The 14,699-nt window shown below is 42.8% G+C and overlaps 1 protein-coding gene across 1 annotated transcript; it reads right to left on the bottom strand.

The window, feature by feature from the left end:
* Positions 1–2,026: 2,026 nt before the first annotated feature.
* syt8 (synaptotagmin VIII) lies at positions 2,027–14,321 on the bottom strand. Its single transcript, XM_083763070.1, has 9 exons — positions 14,279–14,321; positions 11,298–11,461; positions 9,562–9,725; positions 9,062–9,157; positions 7,823–7,990; positions 7,164–7,331; positions 5,300–5,417; positions 3,832–3,965; positions 2,027–2,781 (listed from the first exon to the last, which is right to left on the bottom strand). Exons 2-9 carry the CDS (start codon positions 11,434–11,436, stop codon positions 2,533–2,535), a joined length of 1,236 nt encoding a protein of 411 aa, XP_083619196.1. The 5' UTR covers positions 11,437–11,461; positions 14,279–14,321; the 3' UTR covers positions 2,027–2,532.
* Between the last annotated feature and the right edge of the window lie 378 nt (positions 14,322–14,699).

Here is a 14,699-nt window from a genome sequence, read left to right as displayed (position 1 = left end):
TGCCGTTCACTGTAGTGGAAGAGTTGCTCCTGGTGAGGGTTTTACTCCCGCAGCTATGTCGAGTCCGCCTACAGGAAATACGTAGGCTGCGACCATGAGACCCGCTACGGAATCGGTCTATACCCTCCATTGAATCCTCATCCAAATTTCATCTGTGATCTGCTTGTATTAAACGTTGTTAAATGCACCAACATTAGCTCTTGGCGAAATTGGAATTATCCCCTTTCAATCTGCCAAGCTTTTGTGTCATAAAAATCCACTGTAGACATGTTATGAGCTACTTTCTATCAAGATATTCTGTGCAGAGATATATTTTTTTAAGTGCTGGAGTTTGGAAGCACTCGTCGTAAGTCACTGAACGGCCCTGCGTACCACGTGTTTCGCATTTGCACATAATGCAAGAGGCAGCAGCGCGAGTGTTCTTCTTGACAGAAAGCAGCTCATAATATGTCTACGTGGATTTTTATGCAACAAAAGCTCGGCAGATTGAAAGAGGATAATTCAAGCTTGGCCTAGAGCTGCAATGTTGGTGAATTCAGAGTTGCAAATTGCGGCTGACAGTTCAGTTCCCTGCAAAGCAGATGATATCTTTGGAGGATGCTAATTATAAACTTGTGTTCAAAGTGAAAAAAGAAACACTATCAATGTCTACAGATGCAGTTTCATATTGAGCATACAGTAGGTATATGGTGTGATTTATTTCCATGATATAGTTTGCATAGCCTACTTTGTGATGGAGTGGTATTTATTATTTGTTTGTCAATTTTGTAAGTACCAGTATCTATTATAGATTCATTCAGTTTGTTACTGCAGAACTGCTGAATATAAAGACTGTGGAATACTGGAAGTCAAGTCTCTGTCCATTATTGCATCCTGACAGATATGCACCATCTTGGGTATTGCTGACAACCAGTACTTGGCCTCATCCTGTTTTTCAAGGAGAATAGGAGTGTGTGCATACAAAGTTTTACACATATCCATGCAGTTAGAGGTAAAATCACTAATCGGCCAGTTATAGCGCCACCATGAGGCTGAGTTGAAAATGTTCAAGTGGGATTTCTTCCTCTGCCTAGTGGGAATCTCACATGTCTCCCCCCTGCTCCGCTCCCTCCACTGGCTCCCGGTCGCTGCCCGCACAGAATACAAAACTCTGATGCTGGCATTCAAAGCAACCAAAGGTATGGCTCCCCCATATCTTGCAAGTATGATTGAACCCTACAAACCCTCCCGCGCACTCAGATCAGCCAACGCAGGGAAGCTGGAAGTACCCTCACTAAAAACTCCGGGACAACGCTCCACACGTCCCAAACTCTTCTCCCTTCTGGCTCCAAAACTGTGGAATGCACTTCCCATTGCAGTCAGAACTGCAGCATCACTCCCAATCTTCCGCCGTAGTCTGAAAACCCAGCTTTTCAGACTCCATCATGGCCCATAGCACTTACCCTACCCCCTTAGATAGCATTTCTGTAGACTTAGATAGCATTTGATACAGACTTATAGCATGTTATGTAGACAGCACTATAATTGCATTGTATATATGTAGTCATAGCACGCCATAGTACATATGTATAGCATAGTAGTATATAGTTTATATGTATAGTCTCATAATATAGATATTCCACTGTTACTTTCTTAGCTTACGCATGTTTCATGATAAATGCTTTTTTGTGATGTATTCCCATGCTTTTTGTTCTTGCTTAATGTAAATCGCTCTGGATTAAGAGCGTCTGCTAAATGCCTAAATTGTAAATTGTAAATTGTGCACAATTTCACGGAAATCACACTATGTGTTCATTATTTGCGGCATTTTGTTTGAAACTGAGCACTCCTGCGAACTTTGGGAAGCCAATCTTAGCCAATCTTAGCCAATCAGGATGGAGTCTGAAAAATCTGAAAGACCCCTTTCGTTGACTGGCTCTAGAGAGACTGTGTACCAATTTGCGTGACAAAAGGTGTACTGTCCAAAAAAGTGTTTTGGACAAAGCGGCCTCCTGGTAGAGGCCAATGTGAAAACCTTGGGGCAGAGGTTCAGCTGTGGCATTCAGGGAGTGTGTGTGCAGAGTGTGGCTGCGATCAAGCCAACGGTGCCGGAGATTAGCTGTCCACAGACGGACGGACGGACGGAGTGCAAAACATACTCTCTCCCCAAGCCTTCGGCCTGGTGGAGATAATTATTGATATAAGTGAAGGCAGTGCAGACACTACTAAAACTGGAATAGACTTTATGCTGGAATATTTCTGAACAATTTGTGTTCTGGGCAATATTGTGCTTGGCTGATTAATATTCATGGTAGTGAGGAGTTAGCGGTTAATACAAAAGCATTGGACTATTTGTGTTTTGATTTCAGTTTAAAAGAGTCAAATTTGATAAAGATACCAGTCTTTTGTCTATCAGATAGACCTTGTTCATCCACTCCTATACGGGGAGTATAAAATTCCTATATACAATATTAATCACTTCAACCGGGCATGCTGTTTTGAGCATGCCTTATATGCCAAACAATGTCAATGACATCTGCATGGATAATATCCTCAGAATGTTGGCAATGTCTTGTCCGTGAAGGGGATCCTGATGCTCTGTTTGAGGGTCAGGGTGGCGTTGACCTGTTCGGCAGAGAGCAGGGTGTGCCACTGTGCCACGGGCCGGCGCGGGTTCGAAAGCATGTCCGCCCAGTGCCTCAGCTGGTTGCCGGAGGCGTCGCAGCTCAGGAAGATCTTGCCCATGGCGTCGTTCCGGGTCATGGTGTCGTGGTCCCACACGGAGATCACCAGGTGAACCCTCTGTGTGGACAGAAGATAGTCCGGGAGAGGACCAGACATTCACTTGAGCAATGTGTCACATTCAGTGCAGTGGCGCCGTCAGGACGTAAAAAGTGCGGGGACTCACATTGTTGTGTATCGTCTGACATCTTGATTGAGTTGAGACTAATGGCAACTGCAGGCAAAACGCAACAACTACCATGGCATGCACCAGCGCCGGTCGGGAAGATAAATAAAGGCATCCCCCAAAAGTGCAGAGACAAAATTTCAGACCCAAATGTGTCCCCCACCCCTCCCTCCCTCCGGTGCCTATGATTCAGTGTCAAGGGTTCAGGCCGCAACCCCCTAAAATAGAGGGTATGCGCGTAACCGTGACATCATCATCAAACCCGGACGTTAAGCAGGAATGCCTACTGAGTGGCAAAAAACTACTTTCTGGCCTTGACAACCCATACATCCATACAGAAAAGTCCTATTTGATTGCATTAAACAACATTAAACAATGTTAAACTCACTTTGCATGTTGCTTTGCCACTCGATGTGCCATTCACTTTATGCATGCGCATAGCCTCTATACTCATATTTGAACTGGATACCCCCCACCCTGACAACAATTGTAGGAGTTGAGGCATTAAATTGATTTAATTTTACTCGGTTCCACAGATAAATAGTAAATCTAAGCTCATGCGAGGCGTTTGTGAGCATTTTCCTTTTCACAATTTGACAATGTTTTTGGACAATGTTTGTATTTGACCATTTTGTATTATATAGTTTGGTGATTGATTACCATTGATGCAGTAATGGTCAATTTCGTCGTTTCATTTTAGAGTTATACATAAAAAGGTCTTAAAAAGTCCTTAAATTGTAAATTTTGAAATGAGCAGATATCCTGAACATACTTCATATTCTTGAAAATACTGTATGCTGCTTTGTTCACTGTTGAGTGAGAAAACATCTGGGAAGTGGGAACCCCCAAAAATCATCTGGGGCCTGGAGGTGCCAACTCCCATTTTGAGGAGAACCACTGTCTTTTAGACGAGATGTTTTAGTACATTTTTAATCCCTACTTACTTGGATTTGATCCAGTGACACGTCGAAGGTGAAGGACTCATTGTAATAAGGATTAAGTGTTCTCTTCTTGACGGCCGTCTTCTTCTTCTTCCACTTCTTTTTGTCCAAAGTGACCTGCACTTTCACATAGGGGTCTGGCAACGCAGAGACATTGTCAATTGAACTGGTTCATTTGAAAAGGATTTACAAAATGGGACATTATGCAAAATTAGTCCTTTTACTTTCAGTAGTTATAAGTATATTTTAACGCAAATACTTTTTGTACTTTCACTCAAGTACACTTTGAATACCGGTTGTGGTATTGGTACTTTTACATAGTACAACGTGTGAGTACTTCTTCCAACACTGCTCAGCATCAGCAACCAAAAGGAGGCGGAACAAGTTAAAAAAAATCAATTAACTTTTTTTTGGTCAAGTTGATTTATAGAATATAACAAATGCATCTTGATTATTTGATTAATTGAAAAAGTAATCAACAGAATCATTTTGATTGGTTGATTTTTGATTGATTTTTTTTGTCATTTAGTGTAATTCTTCCTATAGGAAGCCCATGAGTCCATATGGACTTACAGGATTTACTAAAATACAACACCCTCCCTTCAGGATTAAAGGCATATATTCCACCGCGCCTCAAGCTGAAATCAAGGCTGATCCGGTGCATCTCAGGAGCGGACACATTGCTGAATAAAGAAGGCGCTGAGCAACTCGCATGATTGGAGCCTTTTACTTCAATAACAGGGTGCAAAGCAGGGAGAAAAAAAGATACGCCCCATTGTACGGTAATTGGGCCTGTTAATTCACGCAACCATTCACATCTCGACATGAACCTACCTGAAAGGCTGGAATCGTCTGCTACTCCAGGCTCTAGAATCAAAAGTTGCCATCTTATAACACTTCATTTTTAAACAACCACTCCAACCTCTGGCCATGCTCTTCCCATAATAGCTCAGGTTTTTGTTTTTGCATAAATACAGGAATTACCATGAAGTGTACGTACTGTATGTATGTACACTTCATGATTTGAGGGTAATTAGCCCTTCACTAAGTCCCTCCCCAACCCATCCTTGTCCAATAGGCACGTTAGCAGTGAAGAAAGCTTGACCTGCATAACAACAGTTGCTAAACTATTTGGATTGGCATTGGACAATCGCCTTTTGGGGTGGGATTTAGTGAAGGGCTAATTCCTTTATACATTGCTTATCCTATTCTCTCTTTTTTTAATGTTTTTTTGTTGTTGTGGCTTTCGCCTTTAATTTATATTTTTTATGGAGGGACAGACAGTAGGCTGACAGGAAATGGGGAGAGAGATGGGGGAAGACATGCAGTAAAGGCCGTCGGGATCGGGAGTCGAACCCGCGGCACACTGCCAGACTGGATTACCAGCCAAGGTGCCTGGACCACTGGGCCTGCTCAGAAAATAATGGGACAGTTGCAACCGTACAAGTAAGCCGTGTGTTTTTCTACCAACCTGATGAGCCTCCTGGGTCCATGCTCTTCAGGTTCTTGGCCTCCAGGATAACAACGGTCAACTTGCTAGAAGTGGGAACGTAACGCAACGAGAAGCAGATCTCCCCTAGGTTCTCATCCTGCAATACAACGGGTTCATACAAAAACAAAAAAGATATTCAGCAGGTTTACAGACAAGTATAATAAGACATAAGGTCAACAGCTACCAAGAGCATGCCTGTTCAAAGCCTTTGTGGTCTTTATGGTCCAGAAAAATGAATGAATAAGGAGCTCCGGGATCATTTTGACGGAACATACACAAGACAACTTCTGTCCAGAACATTTCATGGAGGAATCATCCCACTAAAGCTCAGATGTATGGTGGTATTCCTTCCATCTCGATTGGTGTGGCACAAAGAAGACTCCACTTTGCTGGACATTGCCACAGAGCAAAAGACCATGTACTTTTGGATATTCTTCTGTGGAGAGTGGAGACTACCCTGCCCTTCAAGAGGAAGCAGACCACTCACATTTCCAGATGTTCTGAGTAGGGACACATGCAGGACTGACTGTGAATGAACAGTGTGTGGCATTGAACAACAGAGACCAGTAGAAGTAGCTTGTGTAGCAGATATCGAGGGCAATCGAAGGATGATGATCAGAATAAGACTAAAAGAGCCTAAAAGCCTGGTTTAGCGACCCCTTGGCCTTGGAAACCCAGACGTTTTTATTTCCAGGGAGAAAAAATAAGTCTGGGACAGAGTCCACTTTAATACGGCATAGAGTAGCGCAAACGTCGATCACTCCCTGCTGATTTCTGATGTCTGAACCTTTGTTAAATTGACGCACACACGTACACACACACTCTCTCTCTCTCGCTCTTATTAATTAGTCTCATGTCGCGCAGCTGCGTCTAGATTCTGCCGGGAGCTGCCTATGCCATAGAAAGCATAGGTGGACCCCAGGCTAGCGACCCCTAGACTATATGTTACACTCAACCAGACTAAAGTGGTTTGAACAGACAGACATAAATAGACAGACATAGATATATTTCTTTCTTTTTTTTACCTGACCAGACCAATTACAGAGGTCACTGGGGATTTTATATTGTAGATTGGGGCCCCAGAGAATATCTGCAAGCACACAAGGCATTGTGAGCCTGGCAGTCTGTGGCCAAATACTTGACATGAACTTTTTCTGAACACTGTTAGGATTTAGAAGACATTTGTAGAATATATTCAAAGATATCCGCGCAACACATTTTCACGAATTTAAAAAAATAGCAGACCTACAAGCTCAGTGCCGCGCTACGAGCTTGTAGATCTGCTATTTTTCTATAGATAAAGCATAACATAATGACTTAAAACACCAACAGGGGTTCCCACCCAGGCCCCTTTTCCACCGGTTGGTTCCCAATGGGAACCGGTTCAGTTCTTTTTGGTTTTTAGTCCATGAGCCAGAGCTACAAAATTGAAACATTAATTATGAATTGAGTAGGCAAAACCATAGGCCTACCTATATTAGATTGTTATCACCGTGAAACTTCCCCAATTGAGTACTTACATGAAGACAATGATCTATTGTATTCAAAAATTTACATTTTTAAATATGCAAATGAGGCATTATGTAGGAAAATATGCAAAATAATCGAAAATATGAAAAAGCTACTTCTGTGGAAGGGTTATCATGTATTAATTTACTTGTATTGATCCTATAAACAATTTAATATAGGGTATAGTTTGCCCACCAATTTTGGAGCTCTGGCTCATGGACTAAAAACCAAAAAGAACTGAACCAGTTCCCATTGGGAACCAACTGGTGGAAAAGGGGTCCCAGAGAATGGGTTAATAAACTGGTTCGGAAAATAAATCTAATTGTAATCCGACCTCGAACTTGGCCGGCTCACAGAGGTCCTGCCAGTCCTCCATGACGTGGTTCCAGTCCACAGAGCTCAGCTGGACCCTCAGCTCTCCGATGATGTGGTGTTTGGAGAACCTGTTGAAGTCAAACACCTGCATCACCACCGTGGACTCGCTGAGCCTGGCCTTGGAGATCTGGAGGACGACAAGGTTGTGGTTGGGAAATGTGCGTCGATAAACGGCAACACGACTATGGGGTTTACAATTTAAGTCACGTCAAAGGACGACTTCACACATTTCCATTCCTGTTCTAAAATTGCGACACCAAATTGGTGTTCTATTAAACCAGGGGTTCACAAACAAACAACATAAAATGATGGATAATTTTTGAATTTCTGAAATTATTTAAAAAAAAATATTGATGGTATTTATTTTCTTTTGAAACAACAAAGAGCCATAAAATGATGTCCCGACCAAATGTTGGTCCAAACCATCGGGGGAGAAAAAGGAAAAATATATTTTTCTCTGTGGGAGATTTTTGTGTGTGTTGAAACGGGAACTCGGTTTGGCTCCTCCCATTTCTTAGTCCACTTCCTCCTGTGTGCTTCTGTGTTTATTCATACTAACAACAATACATGTTCAGGGCAGTAGAGAGAGATTAGGGAAACACCGATACAAAGCATTACCTTAAATGTGAAGTGTTCATTGAAGGCAGGGCTCAGCGTGCCTCGGAACACCTTGGTCTCACAGGTCTTGGTCTTGTCGGGACAGATGTACACTTTGACGTAGGGGTCAGACGAGCCGCCCAGGTCCATGGCTTTGAGCGCGGCGGCCTGTTTGATCCCCACAGCGAGCTGAACGGTTGACAGATTGATGGCAGAGCTTGAGCTATATGATAGCATAGTATTAACCGAAGGCCCAGCTGGCACCCACCATGCAAGACCAACTAGGCTACTAGCCGCTGGCATTCAAGTCATTGCGTAATGTTGTATTTTGATCCATTTTTGACCCAAGACCCATTTTTCAATTGCCTAAACTGTAATCATGGGCCTGTAATCCTACTCTCCCTCTGCCAACCTGGGGAGAGCCCTGAACTGAGCTCATGCTTCCTTAAAATGCATAAGGAGTGAGCAGGCCGCTTCTTATCATCTGACAGGGGGGGAGTTTCCCCGGTTGGACGTATAGCGCTCGGATGAAACACGTTATTCCAACCAGATCCTTTCCCCTCCATCAGGCGCACCGACTGGCAAGGGGGAGGCAGTATAGAGACCAGGATTACTGCATCTTTTTTGTGAGCGTACCTACATACCTTACCTACTGTACCATAGGGTACCAGCTGAGTTTATTAGGATCCCCATTGTCTGACGCATACTGTAGCATCAGATACTCTTCCTTAAAACCATATACGTCCATTGACGGGTCCCCCAGGCGTTTTATTTGTGGCCTCTGCCTTTATTCCCTCTAAATCTCTTAGCTAATAGTCGATCTACAAGCTCACAATGTGTCACAGCGCATCGCAACACATTGCGAGCTTGTAGATCGAGTGGTTACTGCTGTCATGCAAGTTTCTGTTATTATTGCTGTTGTTACGTCTGTGCGATGTGTGTACAATAAAAACAGTAAGTATGTTAGACTTAGGATCAAGTAGCTTTTACAGGTTGCTGATCCGGTCCGCTTCTATAGCAGATGTGGAAACAGTGCGTGTGCAGTGCACAACATCATGTACTGCATGCGGGTATGTGCCAGATACGACAGGCGGGATCAAGACCAGATCACACTGGTCATTTCGGAACCAGGCTGGTGGTGACGGGATGTTATTTGGAATGTATTTGTTGTTGCCCTTGTGTGGGAGTCAGGAGTCTAAATGATTACAGCTTCAATCACCTGGTGTGTGTCCATGAGGATGTGTGGTTATGAAGCCTCACCTCTGACTTTGTTGCATCGTATTCCAGAGAGTAGAGGAGCTTCCCCCTATAGTCTTTGGCACTGCCGTATCCGACGTCCTCCGCACCGGGCTGGACCTGACCATCAATGACAGAGGTCACATAAAGAACTGAGGATTCAGTCTTCACGACACGACACGACACGGTGGGAGAGGGGAAAAAGGAACACCATGCAGGCAACAAACTAAACGGACAAAAAAAACTAAAAACAAACCAACAAAAAACGAATAACAGACTCACACGCACGCACACACACACACCATGCCACACACACCATGCCATTTTGGTCACACCGTAACTTCACCACTTGACGTCCAATTTATGTAGTTTATAGTTTAGCACTTGGGCCCATAGTACCAGAAGGTAGGAGGGGGAGAACGGAGGATTTTATATTGTAGATTGAGGCCCCAGCAGAGATGAACATTGGTATCAAATAGGGGTCCATATGGCCTAATAACCGGGGCATGGCAGCCATCACTTACCAGCGCTGCAGTCGTAGAGCCGTTCAACCCTTTCAGCTGGACCTGCTGATCTTGCTTCCTCTTTTTCTTCTTCTTGCAGCAGCACTTGACACAGATGCACAGGATGCACAGCAGAAGCAGCAACCCACCGACAACAAAGATGGCGTAGACGGCCCATCTTGGCACTGCGAGCCGACAGAGGAGAAGAAACGGAGACTGACCTCAACACAGCACCAAAGTGGCACATGGGGGAAAAGTTCCTGCCCAATCGGACCAAGGAGACCAGGGTTCGTACTCCAACCAACACAATTAGGCTAGCAGTGTACACAGATGGGAGGCTGGCAGAGGAGGGGTGATCTCAGCCCCAGTGACCCCAACAGCAGGGGGGTTCCCAAATGAGTTTAGGGGGGTCCCCAGATGATTATCTTAATGTGCAACATTGTTTTCTCATTCAAAAGTAACCAAACTGTGTATATATGGTATCTTCTTCACATTTCTAAAATGACAATTGGATGACTTTTTAGTAGGCCTACCTCTAAAATGAAAAAATATATATTAATATAAATAAGACAATTTCTACGTCAAAATAACCAACAAACTGTCTATGGTCAAACATTAGCCAAATTGTGAAATATTACCTATAAGAAAGAGTCGTTGTGTACATTAGACCCTTCTGAATGCCCCCTGCCGACTGATTCAGCAGCGTAGCTCGGAATGTGTTCTTGAGAGATAAGGTGAAAAGAAGACTCCATGTGTATCTATCAGAGGAGATACAGTATGTGGTTGTCTACACACCCTCTCCCAAACCAAATGGTCAGGGTTGGCAGTGCAGGGACTATATTCACAATACTGTAGGCCTATAAACTGGGGAGAAAATACAACAACAATTCTTTTTTGCTTTGTATTCAACTCCAAGCGTTAATGTAACTCTTAGAGTTGAATGAACACTCAGGACTTACTTTACACCAAGATGAGATTCTCAGACAGTATATGTGTGTGAAGCATGAGATAAGAGCACAGCCAGGAGGATTAAGAGGCGATAAGCAGGCTAACAAGTGGAAGTTCAGAGTTGAGAAATGTGCTCTGTGCTGTGGAATCAGATACAGCAGACGGAACAGGTGTCCAGGCAGAGATCCATCTTCTCAGAGGGGAGAAGGAAGGACGGCACACAGCCAGAGAGAGGTGACAGGCGTGACAGAAGGAAAGTGGGGTGTAGTAAAGTAACAGCAGTGGTTCCCAAACTGGGGGCCAGGGGGTTCCCCAAACTATTTTCGGCGGTCCTCAGGCCAGAGGATTAACCGCAGGGGGGGGTCCAGGAGGGAAAATCAAAAATATCGGAGTTGGAACCTGAGACCTTGACCAGCCCCATTTACCCGCTGAGAGCTGTTCATGAGGTGGACAGCCGCTGCCCCCACCGGCGGGGGATTGGGGCTTAAGAGGTTTTAATGCACAACATTGTTTCCTCAATTCAATTCAAAATGTATTGTTTTCTCACTCAACAGTAAACAAACCAACATACATTATATAGATATCTGCATATTTCTAGAGCGACTTGACATTTTTAATACCAAATTGGCCAAATATGCAGCTTGTTGTTTGGCTATTTTTTTACAATGTTTATCTGTGAAACCTAGTCAAAAAGCCTCAACTCCTACTTCAGGTGGTCGCTGCCTGAAGTGGTTGAGAACCCTTGTTGTAGGGGAGACAGCGGGGGGGTAGTAGGAGTTTGGAATGTGTGGAAGGGGGGCGTCACTTACAAGGGATCTTGTCCAGAAGGTTGTTCCAGAAGTCTGCAGAGGCAGGGTTCGGGGGGCCAGTCGTGTGGTTAGTGTGGGGGCTAGGGCTACTACTGGTGAGGTGGGTGGTGGAATGAGATGGTATCATGGTAGCAGGCATGATGAATGGGATGTATGGATGAGCTCTGGAAATGAGAGAGAAGCGTGAGGAAAAAGCTATTTGATCCTATACTGGGCGATATATTATAAGAATAATATAAATATTACAATATGTGAGACTAGATATTGTGATATGGCATGACTTACGTATTGTCTTTCATGGTTTTAATCACTTTATTTTATACTTATTAAATATGTCAAACAAAAATATATACCTATAACCTACAAGCTCATAACACATGTGAAAGCTTGTAGATCTACTTTCGGGGGAGGGATTATGAATGATCACATAATATTATTATTATTATATTTTATTTTGTCCATATCGCCCCAGACCCATTTGAGCCACAGAGTGCTGTGAGCTTCTTGGATCACCTAAAATGTGTTGTATTACACTGGCCTCTAGTGGTGATTGCAACACATTACTTCAAAAATAGTATTGTCATCATCAACACATCCAAAACTATGTGTACTAAGAAGTAGTTGGTTAGTAAGTTGTAGAGGTGTTTAGTTGAAATGCAAGTGTCATACATACAGTGTAGGCTACAGAATTCAACAAGAGAGTTACTCTCTATCCAGTGTTCAAGGAAAACACTTTTACATGAATGACTACTAACCGAAGGCCACCACCATTGTTAAACAGCTGCAGGGTGTGCTGACAGCTTCACATACCAGTAGTCCATTAAAACAGGGAGTGTAAGTCATGGGCTATAGATAACGTTTCACTTTGATGCTACTGTATTTCAAACAGACCTTGGTCAAATAACATTCTTGTTGTGAAGATAGATAGCTACACTGGGTTGTAGTTGTAGGTCTAACCTCCCTCCAATAACAATGGAACAGCAAATAACATTTAAAACAACATGCCTAAGAAATTCTAGTAGCCTATGATTGGATGTGCTAATTTTACTATAGGCTACAGGCAAACAAATAGCCTATATGCCTATTGTTATATGAAAGTCCTGAATCTTAAACTTAACAATTTTAACCAAAACCCTTCAAATCCACCACCTATGAGTAGCAATAGGAATGTAACACAACCAAAACATTTATTTTTAACTCACTGTTGAAAACTTGAAGGCCTTTACAGAAACAACGGCATCTCAGAACTGCCTTTCCCAGTGTCCTACAACGAGTCTCATTATCGAAGGAATGCTTAAACATGAATTCATAGCTGTATACAGTTTGGGCAAGAGGAGTCAGCCTACACTGGAAGTGAAGGAAGGAAGTCACTCGCAGGACCGGCCCTCACCAAAGTTCACAGTTCTGCAAGTGTTTGATCAGTGAGAGGAAAGAGTCTAGTCCACTGGAACCTCCACCCACTGTAGGCTCTATTTTCATGCCAATCAGCACAGAATGATCAACTTTGTGTATACTAGATGTTATAATCTGATCGCCCATGGCTGTGTACTTGTACGTGAGTACACAGTGTATTGTGTGTATTAGTTTATTGTGTAGGCCTACTGCCTGAACTGTAGCATACTTTATAGTTTGCTACGAGAGACATCTCAGACAGCAAGGTCAGCCTTGCTGCAGTTAGCGGTTATTATGTCTCAAGTGTTGTTGTAAACTCTAATTGGACCCTCGTCTGGTTCTGGCAGACCGGTAGTGTGTGCAGGCTGGGTGGTTTGTGACAATCCAGTGAATTATTCCTTTGGTACGACGACTGCGGCGGCGGGCCCGGGAGAACAAATAAAGTTTATCTGAACTTTGTGAACCTTTAGCGTGATACTGTCTCGTGTCTCAAAGTTTATCTAAACTTTGTGAACCTTTAGCGTGATACTGTCTCGTGTCCCGTTATTTGTTCTCCCAGGCCCGCCGCCGCAGTCGTCGTACCAAAGGAATAATTCAACTGGATCGGTCCTTATTTGGTCATATCGGGTCATATCGGTTATCGGTATCGGCAAATATGCCAGTCTAACCACAGATCTGACACAGGGGTAAGGGTGGGGTTGACACTACGGCAGTTAAATATAATATTGGGGTATGTGGAGTTTGATTTCGAGTTGCCCAAACTGCAAGTGCACATTTGAGTGAAGAGTCTGCTATAAACACAACACGAGATAGCTAGATAGCTATAAACACTATTCCCGGTCGGTGGACTTAAGATATATTTTAATATTTTTTCTGGTATCGGTATTCGGTATCGGCTAACACAGAAATTGTGGTATCGGGATCGGATCGGAAATGAAAATCGGGACATCCCTAGTGTATAGGCTACTAATCTTTCATTGAATTGTACAATTTTGCAATTGCTGTATTTTTACTTCTACTCCACATCTCAGAGGCAAATATTGTACCTTTACTCTACAATTATTTATTTTGAAAACTTTAACTACCGGTAGTTACTTTGTAGATCTGTATTATTACAAAACAAGCCATTAACCACTTCTTCAGCCCCATTTAAACTTTGGCTATTGCAAAAATATGAACCTTTATGAAAGAGTTTATTGTCCCATTATAACTTTTAGTTACAGTGCTAAAGGAGTAGGCCTAGTTCACCCCAAAAAATGCTTATTTCCCATCAATTACCCATGTAGCCTTGAATTCATGGAGATTATTTAGTTTTTCTTGCATTCCTGAGTCAATAAATTGATGACTGGGTCATCGGTCAGGACTCTTCGACTTATTGGTTTAGGTATGGTTTGGGTGAACTACTCCTTAGCCCAAACCAGTTTTGATTGTTAGTTTGTAGCTACTGTATAATCCAATGTACCAAATACCATTATATCACCATACTTTTACAGTCCCAGTCCCAGAAATACTAAATTACAATACATTTTCATGCTTGAAAAGTATCAAGCAATCGAGGCCATAAGAAAGCATGAAAAAGACAGTTTTACCTATCAGCTGATCTCTGTCCAGAAGGCTTTTTTTAGTAATAACTTCACTACTACTCCATTTGTTCGTTTGGCTCAATCCATGATGAATGACGTGAAGCAACTAGCCCATTTGTAACAATACTATCAGTAGGAGATACTGTAGAACTTAGTAACTGAACAGAGGAACGTTCGACACCACCTCGAAACCACACCTTCTGTACACACAATGACATATTTAAATATGTCAGACTGCTTTGTTTGTTTGCATACTCAAAGCTGTGAGCTTTTAGTAAAACAGTTTTTAAGGGATATGTGATATAGTACAAAGGGGTCTTTAACTTTTAGCTTACATATTTCCAAGAATAGGATTATATTTTACAGACAACCTGGCGTCAGAGCAATTAATACCAGAGTGATGAATGATGCATTGTTTTTGCCATTA

Source organism: Protomyctophum parallelum, assembly GCF_964188405.1.
Source record: "Protomyctophum parallelum genome assembly, chromosome: 4".
NCBI classification, from domain to species: domain Eukaryota; kingdom Metazoa; phylum Chordata; class Actinopteri; order Myctophiformes; family Myctophidae; genus Protomyctophum; species Protomyctophum parallelum.
The sequence above is the reverse complement of the archived record's forward strand: the minus strand, read 5'-3'. Positions and strand labels throughout refer to the sequence as shown.

What these genes read in the sequence shown, in the direction of transcription:
- syt8 (XM_083763070.1), bottom strand. Translation starts at nt 11,436, where the DNA reads ATGCCTGCTACCATGATACCATCTCATTCCACCACCCACCTCACCAGT. An exon ending in ACGATGCAACAAAGTCAGAG is followed by an intron (nt 7,991 to 9,061) that starts GTGAGGCTTCAT and finishes TCAACCGTTCAG; the next exon opens with CTCGCTGTGGGGATCAAACA. An exon ending in GGACCCAGGAGGCTCATCAG is followed by an intron (nt 3,966 to 5,299) that starts GTTGGTAGAAAA and finishes CTGCGTTGCCAG; the next exon opens with ACCCCTATGTGAAAGTGCAG.